General features: G+C 36.5%; 1 protein-coding gene across 1 annotated transcript in view; it reads left to right on the forward strand.

Annotated features, from left to right (window-relative positions):
- Nucleotides 1-25,837, forward strand: part of LOC115340302 (dynein heavy chain 5, axonemal-like) — a 170,749-nt gene that overhangs the window by 15,127 nt on the left and 129,785 nt on the right. Inside the window, exons 9-30 of the mRNA XM_041123013.1 lie at nucleotides 66-252; nucleotides 1,407-1,572; nucleotides 1,680-1,773; nucleotides 2,873-2,971; nucleotides 4,302-4,483; nucleotides 6,227-6,346; nucleotides 7,038-7,239; nucleotides 9,991-10,086; nucleotides 10,829-11,002; nucleotides 11,095-11,184; nucleotides 11,892-12,047; nucleotides 12,983-13,122; nucleotides 14,761-14,912; nucleotides 18,049-18,256; nucleotides 19,076-19,163; nucleotides 19,283-19,406; nucleotides 19,521-19,684; nucleotides 20,845-20,937; nucleotides 22,049-22,252; nucleotides 24,107-24,187; nucleotides 24,270-24,674; nucleotides 24,834-24,952. Of these exons, the coding sequence (XP_040978947.1) occupies nucleotides 66-252; nucleotides 1,407-1,572; nucleotides 1,680-1,773; nucleotides 2,873-2,971; nucleotides 4,302-4,483; nucleotides 6,227-6,346; nucleotides 7,038-7,239; nucleotides 9,991-10,086; nucleotides 10,829-11,002; nucleotides 11,095-11,184; nucleotides 11,892-12,047; nucleotides 12,983-13,122; nucleotides 14,761-14,912; nucleotides 18,049-18,256; nucleotides 19,076-19,163; nucleotides 19,283-19,406; nucleotides 19,521-19,684; nucleotides 20,845-20,937; nucleotides 22,049-22,252; nucleotides 24,107-24,187; nucleotides 24,270-24,674; nucleotides 24,834-24,952 (3,344 nt within the window). The remainder of the gene's footprint in view (nucleotides 1-65; nucleotides 253-1,406; nucleotides 1,573-1,679; nucleotides 1,774-2,872; nucleotides 2,972-4,301; nucleotides 4,484-6,226; nucleotides 6,347-7,037; nucleotides 7,240-9,990; nucleotides 10,087-10,828; nucleotides 11,003-11,094; nucleotides 11,185-11,891; nucleotides 12,048-12,982; nucleotides 13,123-14,760; nucleotides 14,913-18,048; nucleotides 18,257-19,075; nucleotides 19,164-19,282; nucleotides 19,407-19,520; nucleotides 19,685-20,844; nucleotides 20,938-22,048; nucleotides 22,253-24,106; nucleotides 24,188-24,269; nucleotides 24,675-24,833; nucleotides 24,953-25,837) is intronic.

Raw genomic sequence — 25,837 nt, forward strand, 5'->3', positions numbered from 1 at the left:
TCTGACCCTCATTTTACCTTTTTTTTTTTTTTTTTTTTTTTTGACATAAATCATAAAATAATCAGAACTGGGGAGCTGTGAAAGAAGGCTTGAAGAACAGCCAGATACAAGACTTTCTGTATTCAGTGGATAAATTTGTGGGTACTTTGTCATCATCAAGGAAGAATATAGAAGGTAAAATTCAGCTCACAAAAGTGGATGTTGATATTTATGTCAGCAACTTACAGAACCCATCTGACTACATAACTGCAGGTGAGTAATTCCTATGGCAAAGCAAACACAATGATGCTGTTTATAAAATAAATGTTGTGTCATTAGTAAAAATTCACTTTGAAGAATTAATTCATCTTTCCTGAGCTATATACATTTTTCTGCTTACTCTTGCCAGGTTTCTGACTGTCTAGTCATAAAATCATCAATCATTTGCCCATCCTTTAATTCATAGATCTTAAAGGATTAGGTAGTTCCTTGACATACCATGTATGCAGTGGCCCTTGTTCCTCCTAGTTTGCTGGCCAAGTAATTGCTGAGTGAAGCCATCTACTAGTGTGTATACTCTTCACTTTCTTTGGTACTGGGGAAATCCTATCCAATATTAAGTCTGGCTCTGAGGGCTGTGAGTCAAAACAAGATGTATTTATAAAAATTTATATATATACATATATGTACATGTAAGAAAAAGAGTAGTTATATCTCTTTGAACAGTAGCTTTCCACCATTTCTTATCACCACATGGATTTTCAGAATGAAATAATGCCAAACCAGTCAATACTTCTGCAATCCCTCCCAACCCTACAGGAGCCTATGGCAGGACAGCTTCCACAGAAGAACTAGTGACTCTTAAGATAAGGCAATAACATTATATAGCTGGACAAGTTCTTTAGATCCATTTAGTAGTACAAGCTTCACAAGTCCTAAATATAATGCACCAAGTGAACTGGACTCTTTCAGCTGTTAGGACAATCTAAAAGGTGTGCTGACTTATAAATTTTAGGGAGTTTTTGTGACTGTTAATAATGGTGTCCATTACATGATGCTTTTAATGTGGAATAGGCTGCATTGGCAGAAAGAGAGAAACGTAAAGTAAGCCTTTACTTAGGAAATACAAGCAGAAAAAGATACACATAGTAGTTAATGCATTTCTTGGACCTCTGAAACATTATTCTCCCAAAATCACATCACTGTATTTTTTTTTCCTTATGAACTCACTGTAGGTAGATACAAGTTGTATGCGTGTGCATCTTGTTGTTACAGTCTTAATCTTTTCCTTTTGTTGGTCAGTGATTTGAATATATTCCGCTTACACAGAGTCTCAGTTTATGCTTGACAAGGACATTTCACTTTAGTTAAAAATCTGTATTTATTTCTTGGTATTTATGAGACTGTCCCATTCTATGATTTTGAAGGCAGTAAACCAGAGGTCACTGAGAAACTTGAAAAAGTGGTCATGATTTGGATCAAACAGATCAGACAAGTTTTAGTGGAGAGTGAACAAATGAGAAGAGAAGCTGATGACATTGGTCCATCTGCAGAGCTAGAACACTGGAAGGCAAGAATGTCATCATTTAACAGGTTAAATCCCTGTATTATTTCTCACAGAGTCTAAAAAAAAAGCTTTTTAAAAAGAAATGTAAACTTTCATTCCAAAGAGAGTATCAAATATATTTCTTTCTTCAAAGCCTTTTAGATGAGATCAAGAGTTCAAGAGTAAAGAAAATTATAAGTATTCTTCAGGCAGCGAGATCAAAGACATTAAAGCAGTGGAAAGAGCTGGTAATTACTATGTCTTAATAAAAGTTTTAAATGAGTACAGTACTGTATTTGTAATACAGAACTGAACACAATGCTAAAAATAGTTTTGAGAGTTTATGCTGGTTTTGTACTCTGGTTTATTATCCATTTGTTGAAACATATAACACCAATGATTCTGAAGTTGCATAGATAACTTGAGAAGAAGTCAATGCTTCTGTAATGTGTCTTTCATTAACATAGTGGGTGGAATGGTTGTGCAAAAGTAAAGCAATGCAGCAATACAACATTTTTCTGTCTCTCTCCAGCTGTACCCTGTACAGGCCAACTGTAGAGATGTCTGAAAGTTCATCATATTGCTTTTAGAATTATTGACAGCTGGCTTTTTGTAGCATAACTGCTACTTCAGATAAATGGATATCTGTAATGTAAACTTACCAGTCAAAATTGTAGGCAAGCCAGAAAATAAGCTGTAGACCACGTACAGCCAGACTCCCCCTCAAAACACCAGAATGTGGATCTTCTAGCACTTGAGAAGGTATTCTACTGTTTTGAAAATAGACCAGGAAAACAGTGTCACCTTAATGAGTGATGAGCCAAAGGATGATGAACTAGATTTCTTTCTTCATATGGAATTGCCTCCTAAGTACTGGATAGTTCTACCTGTCATGAACAGAAGGATATAGAGGCATTAGTTGTGAACTCATTTTCCCCTAACAAATGTTTATTAAAAAATGATGGGAACAACCCTGGTACATTTTAGGGGTCTTGACTAATGGGTAGAATGGGTACCATGCTAAAACCATTCTAAAATGTAAGTTGGATTATCAAAACCACACTATTGTACTTTCATCAGGAAGGAAAAACTTTGGGGGTCTAAGTACAGAATTCTCTAAATCACATCCAAAATGTTGCTGATTGCCAGGTAGATCTTACCAATTTTCACATGTAAAAGCAGTTATTTCTTGTGTAAAGAAGAAAAGGCTTATTTGAGAGAACTTCTGTGAGAAGATGTTTGCAAGATGGAATCATGGTCTTGTGGTAGCATGCACTGTAAAAGAGCAAGAACCTGTTCAGTAAATTTTAACAGTATTAATTCTATTTCTTTTTTTTCTCCCTTCAGGATGGTAATATAACAATTGCTGCCAATGAAGCTAAAGACAACGTGAGATATTTATATACATTGGATAAATTTTTTGGTCCACTTGCCAAAGCTTCACCTGTAAGTAGTGCTCTAAAGGCACTTATTGTGAAATTCAGAAAAGAAAGGAAAGGCTTTTGCTGCTGAAAGAAAGATACTCTCTTTTCAGTATTTAAGTCCTATGTTTAATGATTAGTGGACAGCTTAACTCCTTTGGCATTAGTGAATTGAGTTTACAGATTTTGAATAAGCCAGAGGTAATGCTAGGAGGCAGTTGTCAATTCAGAAGATAGTTGAAGGGCATGAGAAAAATAAGCAAAAGATTATGTTTTTCCAAACTTGATACTGAGCCTTACATATAGTACCTCTTCCTGTCTCCATGCTTCAGTTAGCAGTTACTTGTGATTGTTTTAATGCAAATATCATAGAATTATCATAAGCCTTCAGTTGAGCTGGAATTGAGCAGCTTCCACTTATTTTACAGGTTAAAGCTGTTTCTCTTGTAGATAGCACATATTTACTGTCATCCTGGTTAAGATGATAAAACTTATTTTCATAACCATGTGGTTCTCAGATTTCATTTTTTAAGTGAGAACATGAATTTTGAAGATACAGCCACCAGGCAAAACTGTTTAAGCTTACATGGTTCAGAAGACTTACACATAATCCAGCTGCTTACAGTTTTTCCAAATATTGTTTTCAAAGCTTGAACTCAGTGCTGGTTTACGCTGTTTTTCTTCTGCAAATATTCACCATTCTGCCATATTGGATTTGACTTTTAGATACCATCCTTTTTTTATCCTTTTCTAGACCAGTCACTGTCTCATGTTCTGGGTTCTCAGTATATCTGGCTTGCATGCATTTCTGTGGAATCTTTCTGTGGGACAGAAAACTCTATAGTTCAGTATCCTCAGTAAGAGAGAAATTATTGTTGCCTTGCCTCCCCCTTCTGGATTTCTCTTCTGTACAGATCTAGGCAAAATGAGCAAAGGCCAACTTCCTTCTTCTTGTCCTTCCTACAGCAGGCCAACTCTTTTGTAGCAGTGTATGACTTCTTTTCCTCAGGTAGCATATTCCTTTGCAAAGCAGACTACAGCACCTTCATATACTGGAGGCCATTACCAAAAAGAGTACAGCCTCTGTTTTTCCTCTGGAAAGTCACACTCTGGAAGAAGATGTAATAATTTATTCATTACCTGTTCCCCATTTTTTTCTCTTGGTCATAGTCTGTTAGGTCCCCACAAATGAATTGGATGGTCCAGTTCATAATGAGATGTCTACAAGAACAATGTGTTACAATCAAAAAGATGTTTATCCACTGACAAACATATTCCCAGAGCTGTCACATTTTCCGTTGTGTTAATTTTTAGGAAATTTGAATTGCTGACTTTCCCATTTTTTCCTGTTGTAGGTAACAATGATGGAACACGTACCGAGTTTAATGAATACTGTCTGTATGATCTACTGTACATCACCATACTACAACACATCAGAGCGCATGACATCTCTTCTTCTTAAAATCACTAATCAAATGATTAACACATGCAAGATGTATCTATGTGAAGGTGTTTCAAAAATCTGGGATCTGGACAGGTGATAGAATTTTAATAATTTAATCTTCCTTTGTTAACACTAGAAGTAAAATTACAGATTAGTCATCAAGATTATTGAAAGGTAAATTTAAGTAGCCCCTTGTCCTCCTTCCAGGCACTGATTCCCGTGTTAATTTAAGCTTGTGACTACTGTTTTTGTGTAGAATTAAGTACTCTGCATAAACAAATTCACTATGTGTTGTGAAAAAAACTGTTATGAGAAAGCATGTAATGTATATCAGTATACAACACTCGATAGTTTTTCCCCATGGCTTTTTTTAGACCAAAAGACACTTGAGCAATTAGAACTGGGAGCTAAGGTTCTTCATAAAGAAGCTCTGAGGACAGACTGGCAAAGTTCCATCTGAGATTTATATTTTGCTGTTAGTGGACAGGAAAGTCAGTTTGAGGAACGGAACAATATATACCAGGACCGAACTGACAATTTCGTTGTGCAGCATAAGTGGAAGCACAGAAGTGTTTGTACAAAACTTAACAAGTGGGTGGTGAATGCTGATGTCACTGGCAGAACAAGTGTATCTGAAGGATGAGAAGTTAAGTGGAGATGGCCTAGGAAGACCACACACTGTAAGAACAATTCAATTATTTTCATGCAAAAGAGAAGGGAGAAACACAGAGATGGGTTAAGATGAGCATAACATCTAAAATTATCAGCTAGAAAAGTAATGATTGGAATAGTCTCTTGAAAGAGTATTAATGGAGCAAGATTATGGTTACTGAGTTGAGAAGGAAAAGGTGTTACAAGCTTCATCAATACCTAGACAGTCAGGATGTCTGTGCTTAAATTCCAGCCAAGTCAAAGGTGACACTGAGGTAACAGCCTAGGAGACATAAAAGTAAATCTGACAAATAATTTGGATTCCTCCTGTATTTTGGTGTGGGTAAAGGGAAGTCTTCAGAAATTACCTGTAATCAATTAAGTACTGGCTATGTTTTTTCTAAAGAATGAATGTAAATAAAAGTAGAGTACATTTTTTTGTTGAATTTATTTTTGAGACATTCTTATTTACTTATTTGCTGCTGCTGTCCCTGCAGAAGTTTCTCTCTGTCCCAGTTAGTTGTTTTATTCTATAAAGTTTGACTATCATTTTAATTCCCAGTGATCTTTTGGAAGGTGAAAGACAAAGCCAAAGTGGAGCAACAGTCTTGGGTAAATGGCTTATGGCTAATTTCCATGCCTCATATATGTATCTCATGTATAGTAGTACCTCAGGGTTAATGAACAACTATGTAATAAGATGTAACTATCTGTGGCCTTAGGAACCAAGATCTTCCTGGTCCATCTTTTTAAAGAAACAAGACTTTCCTCATGCTTACTGTAGTCTGGAAAAATACCTCTCCAGTCTTGTCTGCTTAGAAAAAACAAAGAAACAAATGAAGGAAAACCCATCAGCAATACCCACTTTACAGAAGATGAGAAATGGCCAAACTGCAGTCATTCAGTAGCCAGGGTTTACCTGGTGTAAGTCCTTTCTGGACTATGCTGTGAAAGTTTTGGTTTGATGACAAAAAAACCTAAACTAAAGATATCCAATCTAGATAACAAATTTAAAACAAAAACTTTTAATGTAATCCTCATATTTTGAATGTTTTTCAGGTAATGTATAATTTTATGTTCTTACTTTGCAAGGTTGCATATCTGACTGAAATGTTCTATTTTTATTTATACTCTTTTGAAGACCTCCTTAGGATAATATTCTGTATTCTGTACTTTCTTGCTCAGGCAAGAATTGCTAAAGAGGATACAACAATGCATTTTGCTCAAAGAAAAGTACCAAACGTCCTTTCAGAGAATTAGGGAGGAGCTAAAGGAAAATCCAAGTGACAGGCAATTTGATTTCAGGTAAATAATACACTCTAATATTGAATCAGATTAATTTATACAATTTATAAATGAGATGTCATTATATCTGCTGGCTAACAGAAAAGCTAAATACTCAATTAAAATGTAGCATTTATTATAATCAGAATATGACCCTTACAGAGATTTTTTTTTTTGTTCAGGAATAAACCAGTGACAGGTTTTTGCCAGTCACTTGTTGATTTAGCAGATGTCCAAGGGGACTTCAGAGGAATTTATGCATGGGTTAATTTAATACATATGTTTACATGTGGTCTGAAATCCCAAGAAATTTGAGTCATGAATATAAGTGAAAAGACTCCAGAGGAATTTAGTCAGCTTTGGGCTGGGTTGTCTATCACAATACCAAGGGGAATTTTACCTGTATTGACACTTAAAGCATGGGACATTTCTTAGTATTGCACATTCACATTTTGATCTTCTGCAAATGTCTTATTTAAAAGAGTAACTCCTGTGAAATGTGGTAAAGACTTTTAATCGACATATGTAAGTAGTAAGCATTTTCTGGTTTATGTCCATTACTTTAAAATAGTTTTTCCTTGATTTGTAATTATTACAGCATAGATTTTTTAATGTGAAACTTGGCAGCAGGTAGAATATATGTGGGTTAAATAGAAAAAAATCTATTACAAATAGATTTGCATAACAATCCCTTTGTTGCTTTTTTTGTCAGTGAAAACTATATATTTGGAAAATTTGATATGTTCTGTAAACGTTTGGAGAAGATTTCAGATATGACCAATATTATGGAAAGCCTTTTAGAGCTCCAGTGTATAAAAATAGAGGGTATTGAAGAGATCAGTACTCATTACCAGAGCATTGCTACAAACACCAAGTCCAAACAGTATGATGTTCTGGATCACAGGAAAAAAGAGGTACATACATTCAGCACTTGTCTGACAATCACTCCCTTAATGCTATGCTTTTCACGGGAGTTATGCAAAGAAGATTAAATTTTATAACAATGGCTTTTATTTCAAATGTTTTTGTTAATTTTTTATAAACTAGGTTTTGTGTGATAGGTAATGCCACAAACAACTTTTCCTAAACTTGTTTGTTTTGAGATGCATGTATTTTGAACTGGAGACTGAAAACTAATTCAGGCAGGTCAATGCATTAAATACAGTTTATCTAGTTGCAAGAGTTACTCAGTGTTACTGAAAATTCTTAGTGGAATAGTAAAGGTGGTATTATAGTAAAGGAAGCAAAGGCACTTAGATGAACATTTTAGAGGGAGAAGTCAATGGTACCACCCCCAGTGCTGAGCAGGGTGGTAAAAACTAAAGTGGCTTTTCAAGTGCTTCAGACTGATGTTTTAATACATCCTGCACATGCTGGAATTGAGCTGGTTTTTTTGAGCTGTAGCCTGCTTCCTTTGCAGGATTGATAGCTTCACAATAGAAGTGCTAGAAATGTTGACTTACTCTCCTGCCTTACTGAACAGTAGCTTGCAATTGTCAGGAACTTTGCTTGAACCATTTAAGTCTAGAGTACCTTTGGCTTTCTTCTAACTGGTTGATAGCTTACATTTCTCTAATACTTGCTTTGTGGTTCTTTTCTGAAAGAGAACACTTACTGGTAACTGGAATTTGAAGGTATTTAAAAATTGCGTGGCTTTTCTACACCTAAATGGTTGGAGCAAAATATAGTATGGACTGTCTTTCCAAGCTTGTGCAGTGCTTTTTTCAGGAGGAAGTTTGCATTGAACTCTTTTTGCAGGTCCTCAGTCTTTTGGACTTTTAAGAAAAATTATTACAGATAAATACCCAAATTATTACAGATAAATACCCTACTTCTAGTTAGGAGCTGCTGAATTTGGTAGCCCAATAGAGGTGAGGCTGTCACAGTTCCACGTCCCCATGTCCACTGAGCTGTGAGGCTGAGCGTGTAATTCCCAATAGGCATGCATGCACATATACACACAATACATTTAAACACAGGTCTGGCCGCACAGCTCGACACAAACTGAAAACACACCAATTACGCAATTACAGACAGTATTAATGGCCTCATCCTGTACGTCTCTGGCTCAGCAGGAGGAAAGCCTGTTTGTAGAAAATATGTATACATAGATCCCTCCAGTAGCTGGTCTTACACACTCAGTCTATCCAAAAACTGGCCCCTGAATACCCAGGTCTCCCCAGTTTCTGGACTCACAAACCCCCCTCTAAGACCCACAGCCCCACTCCAGTTGCTGGTACTCAAACCTATACACACACACACACAGAGACACGTGCACTATGGGTCCCTCCAGTAGCTGGTGTTAGGCAATCAGTCTACCCTCTACTTGACCCCTGGATTCCCTTGCTCTCCCAGTTGCTGACACACAGAGACACACTCATGCAAATAGTTCTTTCTTGTAGTTGGTCCAGACTTATAACCTTATCAGTAGCTGACCTTCAGACCTTACCATCTCTCTGGTAGCTGGCTTGGGCCTCTAGGTCCCTTTGGTAGCCAACTCTTAGACCATTCAGGTCTCTTCAGTATCCAGCCCAAACTTACGGCTGCTCCAACACTTGGTTCCCATGCCTCTGTCCTATTTGCTGCCTAGTCTGGTTTGGTATCGTCTAGCCATACACACCCACACAGTATGCACATGCTCCGGTGTCTCTAATTGCTATGATTCATTGTTCCTGCACTGGTTGCTGATGCTTAGACCTCAATACACTCCAGTCTTTCCAGCTGCTGACTCCACAGGTGCACAAGCCTCAATGACCCATGGTCTCCATAGAATCATCAGATGGTTTAGGTTGGAACCTTTAAAGATCATCTAGTTCCAACCACCCTGCCATGGGCAGGGACATCTTCCACTAGATCGGGTTGCTCAAAGCCCTATCCACCCTGACCTTGAACACTTGCAATGATGAGGCATCCACAACTTCTCTGGGCAACTTGTGCCAGTGTCTTACCACCCTCATAGTAAAGAATATCTAATCTAAATCTACCCTTTTTTCTTTAGTTTAAAGGACAGGACAGACTGTGCTGATCAGGTGCAGAGCATGGCCAGACAAGTGTACTGACCACCAACCTGTTCACATGTGACTGACTCCTTTTACCCATTGCGTCTCTGTTTTCCCACACTTATTCCTCCCCAAACTACATTGATCTCTGCCTTTGCTTCTCCCCTAACTCCTGTAACACATTTTGTGCAGTCCCAAAATGCTTTTCCCCCATAAACTGTAATAAGTCCCTTACCTCCTAGGCAATAACCTCCTGTAGCCTGTAAGATGCTCTAGAGAGCCTGCCAGTTTGCTCATCTTGATGGGTTTCATACCTGGACAGTGAGCTGAGCGCTCTCCTGTGTTAGTGCTGAGAGTAGCTGATGAGTGTGCTCTGTTATCTCTGATTAGGTTATTAGATTTCCTCTGCCTGTCCTTGTTCCTCTATGCTCGTTTGTGTTCATGAAGATGAGGCTTTAATCATATAACGTAACACTTACTTTTTGTTTGCTTTGCTTAGAATGTAAATGCCTTTGTTACCGGTGTTGTCCCTGTTCTCTTTAATTCAGTGCTGAAAACATGTACTGGGCAGATAAAGCAAAGTCCCCAAACACTTCAGGGAAAGAATTTTGTATGAAATGAAAGCAACACTATAAATGACTTTTTTTTTCTTTTACCCTTTTCTAGTTTGAAAAAGATTACCTTGAATTTAAGAACCAAATTGCAGCATTGTACGAGTCCATACAAGAATTTGTGGATTCCTGGTTTGGGAAGACCGTAACTGTAAGTAATTTTAAAAATGCAAGCCCCTTGTTCCGATGCTCAGAAAGGCTGAGTACCCACAGCTCCTACTGAACTTGCTCATTACTGCCAGTGTTCTGTACTTACTGGTGGCTGCCTTGAGATAATGTAGGAGGACATCAAGCCTATCACAAGTGTTCCAAAAGTCGCTTGCAGAAGTGCTGGAAGATAATGTTCATTGTTACTTCGTGCCAGTTTTATGTTCCATCTTTCCTTACCAATTTTGTAGCCCTATTTTTCTGAAGTTTGTTTTCTTTCTTCATCCCAGTGTTCCCCATGCTTCATGTTGCATTTCTAAGTTATTTCTGTTGGACTGGCAGCATCAGTGATATAATTTCTGCCATCTGTTACCTTAATGTCAGTACTGTTCATTGGTTCAGGCCCTGATCATGATATGGGATATTAATGAAGCGTGAGTCAAGGTGTAGGTGTTCTACCACAACTGTTTGCAGAAAAAAAGAGTGGTGATTTGAGAGTCAGAAAAAAATTAAATATTCCATTATACTGTAGTGGTAGCAGTTTCTTGGTTCATACTGTGGTAAATATATTCTATATGGGACAAAATACAGAAGGAAAATTCTCTAACTTGTCTGGATGGACTCTTCTGTGTTTCTTAAAAAACAACTTACAAACTTACATAACATAAATTAAAAAAACAGTTTATGAACAATGACTTTCTGAACTATTAACATCTTTGCAGTAAATGGTCCATTCTCCTTTTTAGACTGAACAGATGCTGGGACTTCTGATGAAGCTTGAACAAATAGGAGAAAATCGTATTGATCTTAATGAGAAGTATACCATTGTCCTTCAGCAGTACAGCCAAGACTTAGAGTTTGTTCAAAAACTCTACCAGAAGCACAAAGAAAATCCACCTATACCACGTAATATACCACCAGTAAGAATGAAATAAATAAGAAAAAAAAAGACTTTGCTTCTTGACTGTTTTTAAGCTAATGGAAATATAACCTCATATCTTCTGTGTTTTAGGTAACAGGGAAGATTATGTGGGCTCAGCAGTTATACAGAAAAATTGAACATCCAATGACATTCTTTAAAAAGAAAACCACACTCTTGAAGGTTGGAAATTAGCAGAGGAGGATTTATGCTAAGCTTTCAAGCATGTTATTAGCAGACACATGATTTATTTTTACACTCCTAAGCTCACTTTTCTAGCAACTTGTATTCAAGCTTATCCAACAGGATAGGTGTTAGTGTTTGCTCCAGGATTTGAATTCCTTTTTGCAGCATTATTATTCCGTGGCTGAGGACAGTTACTTCCCTTGAGACATTAAGCTGATGACTTAGGTCTCTTCTGGGGCTTGACTCATGTTAATCCTGATAGCAGCACTGTTGGCCAGGTACCTAAGCTTAGAGGCTTCTGTCTGCTGTGCTCTGTGATGAAGAGGACTGAGATATTTAACCTCAAACACTAGTCACACTTCATGAAAGAATATAATTTTATAGCTTTCTCAATGAGACATCAGTGCTTTGTATAGGTGATAGTATAGACTTTGTTCTATGGGCAAGACTGGGAGGAAAAATCAGGAAAAAAGTTATGTTGTTTAGAGCAGTTAAATACTTCTTAATAATTGAATTCCTAAATACATTTCTATGTTTCTGTGTCTTACCTTATCTCTAAAATAGCGTAACTTAAAGCTTTCTGTTTGTTTTGTTTTCTGAATGGTGGTGAGGAAAAGCCTAGTGGTTTTCATTTCTACTATGTTAGACTCATTGAACTGATTAAATGGTGTTTGCTTTTTTTCTTTTTTCCCCTTGAACTGCAGACACTGGAAATGAAAAAGGTTGTTAAGAGCTACAATAAAATGGCTGCAGTTCTTTTGGAATTTGAACTTATCTATCATAGAGCCTGGTGCAGGTTTGCTGACCAGGCTAGAAATGCTCTGTGTGCTTCCTTACTTGTCAGGCACCCAGAAACCAAGGTATGATTTATTCTTGGTATTACTGTTGCATTGTTTCGTATTACACATGCTACTTTAATCATATAATGGATAGACATGCACAGCATTAAAATAATCTTAATAGGGTTAAAAAAATGAACTACTCAAATTGGTATTTTTTTTTTCCTTTTTGTGTATATTTATGGTACAGACTTCATCATGTCTTTTTCTTCATAAGGCTCCTGTCTCATTCAGGGCATAAAAGAGGTAGTATCCAGCAAATACTTATCTATTATTGACTTATCTACATCTTTTTAGATATTGTTTCATGTTTTATTTTCTATGTTAACCAAAATTTTAGTCAAGGAAGGAATTGTTGATTGTATTGCAATCATTCATTAATTTGCTTTCAAAACTGCTTGCTGAGACAAAATCTTACCATTCTTACTTCACAGATTATTTTTTCTGCTGTAGTGCAGAGAAATTGTGGTTAAAATGTGGCATTTTTTGAACTAATGATTCCATAATGGACAACTAGAACCTAGTTTTCAAATTTATTTAGCATCTTAATAGCATTTAGTGCCCCGAAAACTGTACAGAGATCAACCTTCACAACATTTCCCCATAGTCTACCAATGGAGAAACTGAGATGAAAAGGCAGATTAGCTTCCATGGAGTGTGGCTGCAGAACTAAAATTAAACTTAGGAAGTCACAGGAGCTAGGTGGTTAGGGCACAGTGAAGGAGTCACAGGAAATTGAAATCAGCGTAAGATATTGGTTGATTAATACTTTGAAAAATGCAGGTATTTGTAGAGGAGGATGAAGATCTGTATAGAAACATGGGTATCCATTTAAAAAATCTTCTCTACTCATCTACATTTTGTTATATGTTCCAGTTATACCACACTACACTTACCCACCAAACTACTGCCTTATTTCATCTTTCTTTTTCCCCCCCCTGTACTGCTACATGAAGGAATTACTTGTAAACTTGGACCCAGTGGTCCTGGAAGTACTTTATGAAACAAAATACCTGAAAAAAATGCATTTTGAAGTTCCAGATGTTGTCCTCGGCTTGTGTGCAGATGAAGAACAGATTAAAAGACATCAAATGGAGTGAGTGAACACTTTTGGATTTGATTCTCATCTGCAGATGGGAATCCCTAGCTTTGAGTCTGTTGCATATGCTTTTGATTGATTATAATTTTTCCCTTTGATGGAGTTCAATTAAAATTTAATTGCTTTCCCCTGCATTTCCATAGTAATATTGGTAACATGCAGTTGTTCCTATCTCCACAAATATCTCATTACTAGAAAAAGCCTACATGCTTTTGTTTTGTTACTGCAACAGCTGTTCTGTAAGTGGGGCTCCTAGGTACTGTTAAGGCATCTATGCACTATAACATAGGGATTACACTCCGATATATTACAGTTAACATCAAAAGCTTTTTTCTGTTAGAAAAACAAGCTGGAATTTACCACTTGATTAAGGCGTAACCCAGACATTTGTACAGGTAATACATCACCTAAGTTATAATTTGCTCTCTCATGTTGAATATCTGAAATAACTTTTGTTGATTTTAAATAATTTCTATCTGCTTCTTGTAACAGTCCAATTCTGTTCTGGAAGAGTTCTTTTCATTCTTGGGGATGCTGATTATTATTTCTCCAACTCACTAAGCAAGGATGATAGCTCTTAAAAATGTCATCCTTTGTGAGGAGTGTTCTTTATGTAGTTTTTAAATAGAAGGGGACAAAAAGGGACAAAGTTCAAAGAGTTTCATAAACACTTGAATTCAAACCCCTCCTCCCTTTTTCTGTTGTTAAAGCTTTCAGTCTTTCACTCTTCTAGTACCACATTTTTCATTAATTATCTGTGGAGTGTTTTAGGGGAAACTAACCTAAAATTTCTAATGTGCAAGGCAAGCTCTGTGTGCTACAGTCCTCTGAAAAGCAACAGCCCCAACTTCTGCCATCCAAGAGAAACAAAAAAGTGCAGAAAATATTTGCAATAAAAAGATAATCCAAACTTACTTTCTACTCTAAAAAAGACTTCACACTGACTCCCCAAGCAAAGAAGGAATATTCAGAGACTGTACTTTAGCAACACTGGAAGAACACTTTTGGGTATATTGCAAATGAGTTATCTCAGTATATGGTTTGTAACAATGATGTTTAAAGTCATGGTTTTAATTTGGCACAGAACACAGCTATTACTTTTTTTGCAGTGGTTCTTGTAAGGAACTCATTACGTATCTGACTTCTGAGTTGCATTTGCTTCTAATTCTTGTTTATGCAGCTTCATTACATAGCTCCATTTTCATGGAACTACGCTTGTAAGCCTTGATTCAGAATTTGGCCTTTGTCTTTGGGTTTTGGTGTCCTAAGTGGTTTGGATCTAGCTTTTCTTATAAGCAGTGTCATTTCATACCATGTCTTGTGAGATAGGAAGAAGGGAACAAAAATACCATGTTTTCAGTTTCCTGGTTTTTTTTACTGTAATTAATTTTCCTTAGAAGAAAGTTTCTCTAAATTGATCATAGTCACTTTACTGGAGGTACTTATTTCCCCAGTCTGGTTCTGCTGTTAGTGGGGAGAAGGAGGCTTAGTTTGAGCTAGGAAGAGTTGGGAAGTGTTCTTATTTTTAATATGGGATCAGAACTTGCAAATCTTATTAACAGAAAATGTGTCCAAAGTTCTGTATGTTTCAAATATCTGAATTAAGCACATTCTTAACACGACCGTGTCTTCCAGACTCCAGAATCTATTGATCAATTACAAAGAGCGTCTGAATGGCATTCCTGTTATGCTGAAACCACTGATGAAACCATTCATAGGACAAGTTGAGGATGCCCTTACTCCGGGCCTGATGCAGCTGTCATGGACTTCTTTGAACATCAATAAATGTATGTAGTAGTACAAGAAGTGGTGAACTGTTGATGCTGTTAGGTGGTACCAGGCAGATATTTCCCTGTTAGTTTTAGGAAGAGCACTCCATCTATATGAGGGAAAGACATCCCAGGTCCTTCCCTTCTAATTATGGAAGTAAGTCAGACATGAATAAGAAGAGAATGGTGTCCTGCTCTAAACTGCGGTGATCAAGCCAGGGCTGTTTGACAGCTATCTTTGAACAGCCCTTAAGTCATTTGCTTTACCAGGCATATCCTTTTTGTCTCTCCCTGGTGATGCCCCTTTACCACACTTATGTCCTCCCACATAAACAACCCACCCCTTTTTACTCTTGTGATAAAGTGGAAGCAAAATCACTGTAGAATCACAGTTTCTTGGAATTTGTCAGAATTTCTTAATCCTACAAAACATTATTGGTCACTGTATTGAAGTGACTTGGTGAGGAGCGCAGTGAGAGAATAAGTGCTCTGGTCCTAAAAAAATGTAAAAACACAATAGTTATCACACTTTTTTTTTCTTTTTTTTTTTTTTTTTTTTTCCCCTAAAGAAAGAGGCTTTCTGCCTCCTCACTTTTGGAAAATAATTCGTGTTGTAAAAGGATTGGTTTTGCTCACCCCCACCTCTCTCAACTGAGGCATTACAAATTCAGTTGCTGAGAGTACATTGAAGTCACTAAATTAGTTAATTTACAGCTGTGTAACTAAGTGGTTTGTCATGTTTGACTGCTATCCATACTGCTGTATTGATGGGAGAGCCTGTAGAGCCTTGACTTTTGAGCTTTCTTGTAGACTTCCATGAGTAACATTGCATCGTATTATTATGTCTTGTGTTGCAGTTCCATTTTTGAATTGCATGCATTTTCATTTACTAAGCTTAAGCTGTTGCATCACACTTTCAGAATTATCATGCATTTTTACTTCTTTTCCCCCTATCAATATCTCTGTAATCTTTCTCCAAGTAAGTGACCACATAATGAAAAAGTTAAGAGCTATTCTCATGCCTGCATTCCATTTTTATTTCTCTATGAAAAAATGTGTTTGTGCACTGACCTCTTCACTTTAGGTAGGTAATGATAGCTTGACTGCTACAAGAATGTGAGACAAGAGAACAGACATGAGGTGCTTTAATAATGTGTCTTATCTTTTCTATAGAAAAATCTTCATAACTTATGCTGAACATCCTAAAAGTGACATGTCTAAATTCAGGGTTGAAATTAGTAAGAGGTACATAGTATTTGGAGATTTCTGCCCAAATCCTGTTTTTTTCTAAGAAAACTTGTTTTTAATCCCCAATTACACTTTGAGCTTTTTCCACACAACCAGTAAGATACAACCTTATCCCTATCAAATGCAGCATAAAGTTGATTAACTGTTATAAAAGTGTAATCTAAATGGACATATATAAAACCATCAGCAAGGCTGTTATGTTGCAGTTCCATGAGAAAACAATAGCTCATGCTTTGAAATCAGTTTTCAGTTGAAGTAGACTGATGTTAGGCTTTCACTTTTCTTCTTCAAAATGAAAAGCAGCAAGATAAACAGGAACAGATGCAGCCTAAATCTGAACATGAAATGGGGCATGGGTTTGTGCAGCTGTTCATTTGTGACTGTGCCATATGGCTCTGACCAGTGCTTAAGATAGGGCTGGCCACCATTTAGCTTTACTTGACCTTTGCCTGACCAGAGCACAAAAACCAATGGGAAGTGGTTTTTCATGTTTGTTTTATAGCTCTAAAATGAATTTTTTTGTTTGGTTTGCATAGTTTAGTAACACGTCATAAGGAAGGTCTTTACAATATTATTTCTTTATTTATTCATTTAGGTACTATCTGCACTATGTTAAATATCTGTATAGCTGTAATCTAGGTTTTAATGTTTTTTTGGATCAGCATTTGCTCTGGTGGAAACTGGGCTTTTGTACAAGGTAGAGGTTATGCAGCAAGAGTATCTGGGCTACCTCCTGTTTCCTGCTACTGCAGCTGGAATGGGACTGTCCCTAGAAATGAATGCTTTTCTTGAGTGTATGGATTTTGTCTTTTTGAAGATGCGCAATGTCTAGCATGCCCAGAATGTATGTTGGACACTTACAAATTAGCCATTAGTATAGAAAATAACTGTGACCTGCCAGCAATATGCTGAACTCACTATGCATGAGCTTAATGTCTTGAGAGCCTTATTTCCATCTAATATGTCGAAGTATGGGGGCCCATGGTTGCCTTCTAGGCTAAAACTCAGGAGAAAATGTGAAAAAAAGGATTTAGGGCTACCTAATTTATATATTAAAAAAAAAAAAGCTAAGGAATTGGTTATATTATTTGTCCGTTTTGGTCAATAAAAAAGACAAGCTTCATCATTAATTTCCTAGTAGGAATAAATGATGTTTTCCACTTAAAGCATCAGCAGTTGGACACCACTGTCACACTGCTGCATCTTACATATCATAGTGATTTCTTTATACATACAGTAAGAAAGTGTCTTGGTGATTCAAATGATACTGTCTGGTAATAACAAATACAAACACAAAGGGCATCAGGTGACATATTTCTTTCTTTTTTGCAATGAAAGTATGAAGGACAGGGAAAGAATTTATCCACTTTATTCAGAAACAGTCATTTTTACCTAGTTTAATAAACACATATGTTAAAGGACTCAGTTTATCTCTTTCTAAAGCAAGGTAGGTCAAACCATGAAAGAAGAAATCTAGTGGTTTAACCAGTATATAATCTTGGCTGGAGGAATTTTAGCCATTAAATTTATAAGTTAATTACAATGATAAAAGTACTGGATTTCTCTGTGGATTTATGTAGAAGGACCAAAATGATTTTTGCACAGTTGTATCCTTTCTGTTTTCTGATGATTCCGTTGATTCTTTTCATTACAATGTTCTTTTAATACAAAAAAGAAGAGATATTTTGAAGGCTATTGTACTATTTATTATAAAATGGTTTCATTTAAAGATTCCAAAGTAGAGTAAGTCCATCATGTTTTGGTTCCAGGCCTTAATCACATATTTCATTGCCATTAAATCCTCATTTTATTGTAATACTGGGGGGGGGATGATTGGTGACACACGATGAGATTTAAGGGGTCTGTATTTAGCATGATTTGTTTTTATTTTCTTTTCCTTCCTTAGTTATTGAGAATGTTTCTAGTACCCTGAGGGAGTTGGACTATGTAGTTAAAGAAGCGGCTGATACCCTGGAATGCAGAATTGAAAGAATTCTGGAGGATATGTCGAACACTGCTCTGATAATTTTGCCAGAAGATGAACCTATAGATGTGCTTTCTTTCCTGCAACAGACAGAAAAGCTTGCTATCTCTACTGCTCACAAACTTTCTCAGTAGGTTTATTCATTGCATAGATTTGAAGGCCATATTTGGGAGGGATTATTATGTATTACTTTTTTATGCATAGAGAGTTTACTTTTAAAATTTTATTTTAACAGAGTACTAGTCTAAAGCAAGGTGATAGTCTTAGGACACAGGCAGAAACTCCCAAGTATCTTGAATACAGCAGATAAAGATTGCATCTCTAGTGTTCAGCATTCATATTTTTCTTCTTATGGCATTCTAATCAGTAGCAAGAAAAAGGAAGATGGGTAAGACTTGAAATGTCATCCCCATGTTAATTGCTTGTTCCTTAATGCAATGTAATGTAGCTAGCTAATGTAAGACTTCCTATTCTCCTGGTGCTGCAAATTTTTTGGCCTGTGCTTATTTTCCAGGTTATAGCAGAACAGTTGTTCAGCTGTGCTCCAAAAAGATGTCTATGCTTACTGTGCAAAATAAGATACCTTCTACTTATTTTTTTGGTTTTATTTTACTAATTTTGATTTCATGGATTATCTCACTATATCATCATGATAAGCCTGTTTTATTAACCATAGCTGGAAAATAACGTATTTTTCTTTAATTATTATGAAGACAAGTTGAATCAGATATAACAGCCTGACAAATGGGTTTCTTGATAGTCTGCATATCTTAATGTCTTACATTCTCTGTATGCCTAAGCAATAGGAACAAACTGAAAAGTATAAGGGTATTTCCCTGCACATACAATTCTTCACAGTGCAGCGAGACTGGGGTATGTGCCTGGAAAACAGCAAAGAGTATTCCTTATGTTTGATTCCCTGTGGGTGACTGTAAGGTTGTTTTTGTAGACAGAGTCAGCAAGTAGAATGCTCTGCGTGTGAACTGGTAGATATTCTTAAGCACAGGCTGAAAGCAGATGCTGGGAGAACTCTGGAGGTAAGACAACCACTACAGTGTAAAAAGTAACCTTTTATAACCTGGTCAGATACTTGATATTTCACTTATGTGCTGGATAATATGGTTATTTTCCTAAGAATTTCCCTTTAACTCTTCAGGATTCATATGCCTGTACACATCTCGATATGAAACAGAAAACACGCTGCCAAGAATGCCTGTCCTGTAGTTACTATAATCTGATGGGACAACTTTGTCAGAAGAATACTGACTCTTTGGTCAAATGTGAGTCTGTCTTTTTCAGATATGTTTAATTTTTCAATATAATTTTAAGATTTTTTTCCCCAAGCTTATTGTGGTAAAAAAATATAACCTCACTTAAATATTATATTTATTTAGGCATGAAGATTTCTTTAGAGTCCTTAAGACACCGATTGCGCATTGTTGACTCTAGGTATCAGATGACCAAGTTCGTAGAGACACAGAGGGTTCCTTTGTTCAAAGCTGAAATTCAACTGGCTATTCCAAATGTTGTCCTGAGACCAAGTCTTGAAGATATTCAGGTAACAAAATAATTGCACATCTCAGTCATTTATGGTAAAACATTTATAAATGCATTGTTTAAAAACAACGTGTGAATTTAATCTGGTATAAAAAATAAAAGGAAGGGGAAAAAAATTAAAAGTCACTTGAGTTCATGACATCATTGGGTGCAAAGGACATGAAGCCACTGATCAGGTTTGTTATGCAGGCCAGTAGAAGGAACTGTTTTCCTAAAAGCTAAGTCATGTTCACAACCCTCTACTTAGAGGCAAACATTTCAAAGTGAATGCAAAAATAAAAATGAATGCCATTGATACCGCCTGATTTGATTTCCTGGTCTCCTTAGACTCTTTCAGAGTATAAATCGATGTTGTCAGTTCAAAACACCATTCATAAATCAGAATTCTGCAGGAGTGAATTGTAAAGAAAAATATTACCAGCCTGAAGCCCTAAACTGTGGAAAAATTTGAGCACTCGTTTAAACTTATACTAATTAAGCAAAATTCTTACACATGTACTTACAGTCTCCTATGATGCCTGAAATTATTCATGAAGTATTAGTTGTATATGGTGTTGATTTGTGGACTTTTCATTTAGCATTGTCACTGTCAAAATCAGTAGCTGAATTCTTTCTCGGATTTCATTTGCAGCCTTCATGGTGTTGTCAGTAAGAAATCAGACCACTAAGTGTAATTTAAAAATACCATAGATAGAAGAAGTTATACAATAATTTATATAGCTGCCTGTATAGATTATAGACTATACCATCACAAATTCAGACAAATGTATTCAGGCATTCTAATGTGAATGTGAAAACTATTATTATTAATGATAAATAACTATGTTTATAACCAGTTTAAGGGGAAATAGTACTATAATTAAGTTATGATCCTCAGTGATTCATGATTACTGTTCATAAAGCTCTCTTACCTTCTTTGAAAACCACATAAACGTAGCAGAACTGTGATAAAGCTTTATGGAGTACTCTTTCCCCTTACAAAATGCGTTTTGGGTGATCCTACTTCAAGCTTATTAGAATTTTTCCTGTAAAGATAGAGGTATAATTTTTCCATTTTGGTGTTGTTTGGAGGATCCTTTTTTTCTTTTTTTCTTTACCCCCCCCCCTCTTATTTGTGATAATGTCTCTGTGTGCTCAAGGTGAATGTTTTGCTGTTTTCAGAGTGCTGTAAACAAAGCAGTAAATATCATGTTATCAGTAGCCAAAAATATCCCCCTGTGGAAATTTGCTTGCTTACATCATAAACAGCAGCAGGTGAGTATTTTGTTTTAATTATTTTAAAATTTTAGTATTTTGATTAACATTTCTTGATCTCATATGTTCTGTACCAATACTTGTAATCTGGTGGATCTTCCTGTTAAGTGAAAGCCTAGTTTTTAATCTCTATACCAAGTAATTGAACATAAGAGCAATAATTCATAAACCTTATGTTTGGTGGTTTTTAATATTAAAACCAAAAATTGCTTTAATAAAAATCTTTTAAAAATACTGTTTAAGTATGATGATGATGATATTGTAGAGAATTTGTGAGAATTATCCACAGGTACTACTAGCTGAGTATAAATTATTACCAGTCTTCCCAGGCAAAAACTTTATTTTAAGTTAAACTTTCAGGCTGCATACAGCACCTATAATGGTACAGTAAATACAATATAAATATTTTAACTGGCATCAAAATGAGCACTAAAACCTTGGGAAGGTCTGAGGTATAGATAGAAACTGAAATTTGTTGATGATAATCAAATGGCCTTAATTCTTTCCTCTGGTAATGAAATATAGATCTATGTAGATCTGTGCTGAAAAGTGTCTGTGTAAAAATATCTTCCTATTTTGTCGATCTGACATGAAAAACAGATCAGTTAATTTTAATGAAAAAAACCCATTTAAGTCTGAAAATAAATAATAAAAAAAACAAACTAGGAAAGAGTGGGTTGAATTCAGTTTCCTCAAGCAGAATTGCTTGCTTATTTCCAAGCAGCCAACCCTTCACTGCCTCCAGGACATTTGTGGCCAAGAATGGACATAGACTATAATTCTACACTAAAGAAAGCAGGAAGACCTGAGCAGTTGTGTAGGAGCAGGAAACTACACAGTTCTATATGACGCGTATTTGACAGATGTCATTCAGAGACGATTATTATAGAGCTTCACATGGCAATTTTTATATAAAATCAGCTTTAACACTAGAACTATAGTTCTGTAAAAATCCAGGCTATGAACAGGGAGTCTCCTTGTGGGTGCTTTCTCTGCACTTTCTATCTGTTCTTAGAAGCACTTATTTTTTGTGCATTATTGGGCATTCCATAATGAAAAAAAAAAAATAAAGCTACTGGACATATTTTTTTCCTTGTTTAATTTATGCCAGGTTGAACAAGCTGTTGCTGTAGAGCTAGGTGATGAAAGCAAACTCACCAGGATGGTGGCACTGAAACCTTTAGACAAGCAGATCATCGAGCATAAGGATGTAAACAAAGTGGTGATCCAACTAAATACAATTATTTCATCTCTTAAAACTGAAGCTTTGGATCTTCTGAACAGCTTTTCTGAATTTTCAGGCATCTGGAACAAGGTTAAATACATATTTAATAAAATATATTGCTATATAGTGAAATCTTCTAAATAAACTGGTTTGGGTTGCGTAAGGAGACTGTGTGCTCAGTAGGAAGCATGGGTTTCATGGTAGAATCCATATACCCATAACACCTCCTCTGTCTACTCTTGTGTTGACCAGAACTTCTCATTCTTTACCAATTAAACCATCTGAGGAAGAAAGCAGAAGAACAAAAAAGAATGTTGGAGCATAAACAAGCTTACGCTTTCATATGCATCTTTCTGACAGCTTCTTGTCTCCATAGCTTATAAAAAGAATAATTTAGCAGAATCTCTGAGAAATTGCAGACTACAAAACTGTTCTTGAATATTAAACTGACTAGTTCTTCTTCATCTACTACTGCTGAAAGCAGCTTTTCTATTTTTTCACAAAAATGATAAACTAAATCTAGGAAATCTTTCCAGTAATAAGGATTCCAAAGCAGAAGAGAATCTGGGCTGATGGAGTTGTCTTCATTAGCAAGTAGGTCCAGTGACATAAATGGTAAAGCTCTGAGGAATGTTTTGGCAGGAGATACTTCATGAAATATAACCTTGTGTACATTCTGACTAGTGAAACTCAACTCTGTGTGGATGGACAACTACTGGTCTTACCTATCAAAGGTGCTTTAGTCAGTCTGAGAAACAAGCAACCAAACCAGGAGTAATCTTACCTTTGTAACTGCTCACTATTTTTAAGTTCCCCTTCCTAAACCAACTCACAGGTGACCACGTTCCCACAGCTGACTCTTGTGCAGTTAGAGTTCGGGCTAAGACAGGGCATTTTCACCTCTTCATGGCTTCTGGGGTTCCAAATCTTAATGCTTAGTTACCTCAGTTTTTGGAGATATTGTTTGAGCTAACCACATGTTAATGGTATGTCATTTCACCCAGACAAGGCACAGTCAGATTGGATGATGCAATAGCATGATAATGTTTCCTGTTTACTAAAATCTTCTAAAATAGTCAATTAATTTGCTTAATTTCCTTAATTTCCTTAACCTTAAAATTCCTTAGGAGTTGGCACTGTTTCCCCCCATCTTTATAATTTCTGTAGGACCACTGAGAACTGTCACTGGTAACTCATTATTGGCCAGAGAACCCAGAACAGCTTCTCAGGGACCTCACAGTGTAGACTGTAGGTGAATGTCATTGAACTGGGTGAAGATCATTTGTCTGTAATTGAATCAAGAATCTAACACATTTATTGAGCTGGTGACACTGAAGTTCTCACCTCTGCAGAGACTGGCCTACCTTATGAAAAGGAAGGATGCTTAGTGCTCTATTGCCTTTAAACAAGCTTCAACAAGCTAATTGCCCCCTTTTCCCTTAGATCCATCCTTCCCTGCCAAACTGTGCTTGCTCCAAATGGCCCGGCCACTTGTAGGTAGAAACTGCAGTTAAATATACTGTTTCAGGAAGAGTGAAGGTGGCTGAATACAATCACTACCATTTCAATACCTTTTAGAGGATGTGAGCTGCTTTGGGGGGTTTGCAGGCAGAAGAGAGACTGGGAAGGAAGTACTTCCAGCAAAGTTTTAGCAGCTAGCTACATTGTAAATTTTGTAGTAATATTTGGATGCATAGGGGTTATCCTGATCTGTGTTGGTTTTTGAGTTACAGATAGATTTCAAGTGCTTTAAAGAGTACTGTACAAAAAGTAAGGGTTGGGAAAAGCAGTTCAAGTTAAACAATTTGATCTTAATGCTTTTATCTTAAGCTCTTTTAGAGAGGCATCATTTGTGTTTGCACAGTACCTCAGGCAACTGGGTCCCCTGTAGGTTATTGTAATACCAATGCTAAATGATAATTAAAATAAACTTCTTTTATATAGGATCCAGAGGAAAAAGTGAGGGAATTTATAGATACTAAACCAACAATGGCTGAATTCCAAACTCAAATCAGATACTTTTCTGTAAGTATTATATCTTCAATAAAAATTAACTGTTCAGAGAAATTGTAGTGAAATTAAAGCTGAACACTTGTGTTTGTCTCAGCAATTAGAAATGCAAATCAGAGAACTGCCAAATCACTGTGTACTGGAATCAGTGGATATTGCAACAGAGTCATTGAAAATAGCCTTAATTCAGGAATGCCGCTCAAGACAAAGAACATTTGGATTAGCTTTGAATAAAAAGTCTGCCACAGACATGGATGAAATTTATTCATTTATTGAAAATGTTAGCAAGAGATTAAGCAGACCTATCCATGACCTTGATGATGTACGGGAAGCAATGGAAGCACTAAAGGAAATTCGAGAGAATGAGATTAAAATTGACCTGACAGTTGGACCTATAGAAGAATCTTATTCTGTGCTTCATAAATACAACCTGCTCTTTCAAGATGGAAATACAGAAAGGGTTGATGGATTGGCTTATGCCTGGAAGAACCTAAACACACAGGTATCATAGCTGTGTTATTTCTCAAATCATATATATAGCAAAGTTATTGTCAGCCTTTTTAATGTTGAAATGCTAGAACAAAACTATTTTCTTACTTAAAACTCTGTGCTTTTTTTCCTGCCTCTTTTATGCCTGTTTTGCCTCTTTGTCTGCATGTAGGCACTGCAGGTTGAGGACTTGCTGCTGAAGGTACAGCCAGACATGAAAACGGATTTACTGAGTGGTGTCCAAAAATTCCAGATTGATGCTGCAGAATTTTACAAAGATTATGATGAAAAGTAGGTGACCTGTGGTGCAATACAATTATGCTTCATTAGTGATTGTTCAAAAATGGTGTATCTAAAGGTCTTCAGAAAATAAACACAGCACAGCCTTAATGTATATATGACAGTTGATAAAAAAGCCTAATTTCAGAATAATATGAGACAGGCAGATACTCTTACTGCCACAGATTCTTTCCCATAATTTCAATGCTGGGGTGAGTGAAATTCCAGAAGAGTTAATAGGTTGGGGAAAAAAAAAAAATCAAATTCTCAGTGCAGATCCAAATTTAAAGTTTTTTGGCATGTTCTAAACTCAACAAAGCACTTAAGCAGATATTTTATGTAAGTAGTGCTTTGGTTGTGAGTGGAGATTCCAGTTCAGGGTATTTCTAAGTTTACTGGTCTTAGTCTTACTTCTAAGCTTTGGCTTTTTTTTTTTTTTTATTTAAATTTGGGGTATATGTGCTTCATTGAACACTTCTACATTAGCAACAAAGAAGGAAAGACAGAATTTGGTTAGCTGTCATTCATTATGGTTCTAGGACAATACATGCACAGTGTTTGTTTTTTGGCAATGCAGTTCATGTCAGCACCTGACCATAGGCGTGCACTGCACACCTGTAGCCCGTGGGCAGTGTGAAGCAGCTTTATGTACGGCCTCGGCAGGCTGCCTTGCTATTATGAACAGAATTCAGTGCATGCATAGAGTACAAACTGCTGGAGGGCCTTGGAGAGTATATACTGTTCTCCTAGGGCAGGTGCTTTGCATTGGTGTTACAAACAAGGTGGTCCAAATGGTAACCTGCTGTTTGGCTTCAACATTGGCTTCACCAGGAGTGAAACTTCTTGAAGGCACAGCAGCAGTGCATTTGAGCGTGTGCCTCAAGACTCCAGCTATAG

Source organism: Aquila chrysaetos, chromosome 4 (genome assembly GCF_900496995.4).
Source record: "Aquila chrysaetos chrysaetos chromosome 4, bAquChr1.4, whole genome shotgun sequence".
In the NCBI taxonomy this organism is placed as follows: Eukaryota; Metazoa; Chordata; class Aves; order Accipitriformes; family Accipitridae; genus Aquila; species Aquila chrysaetos.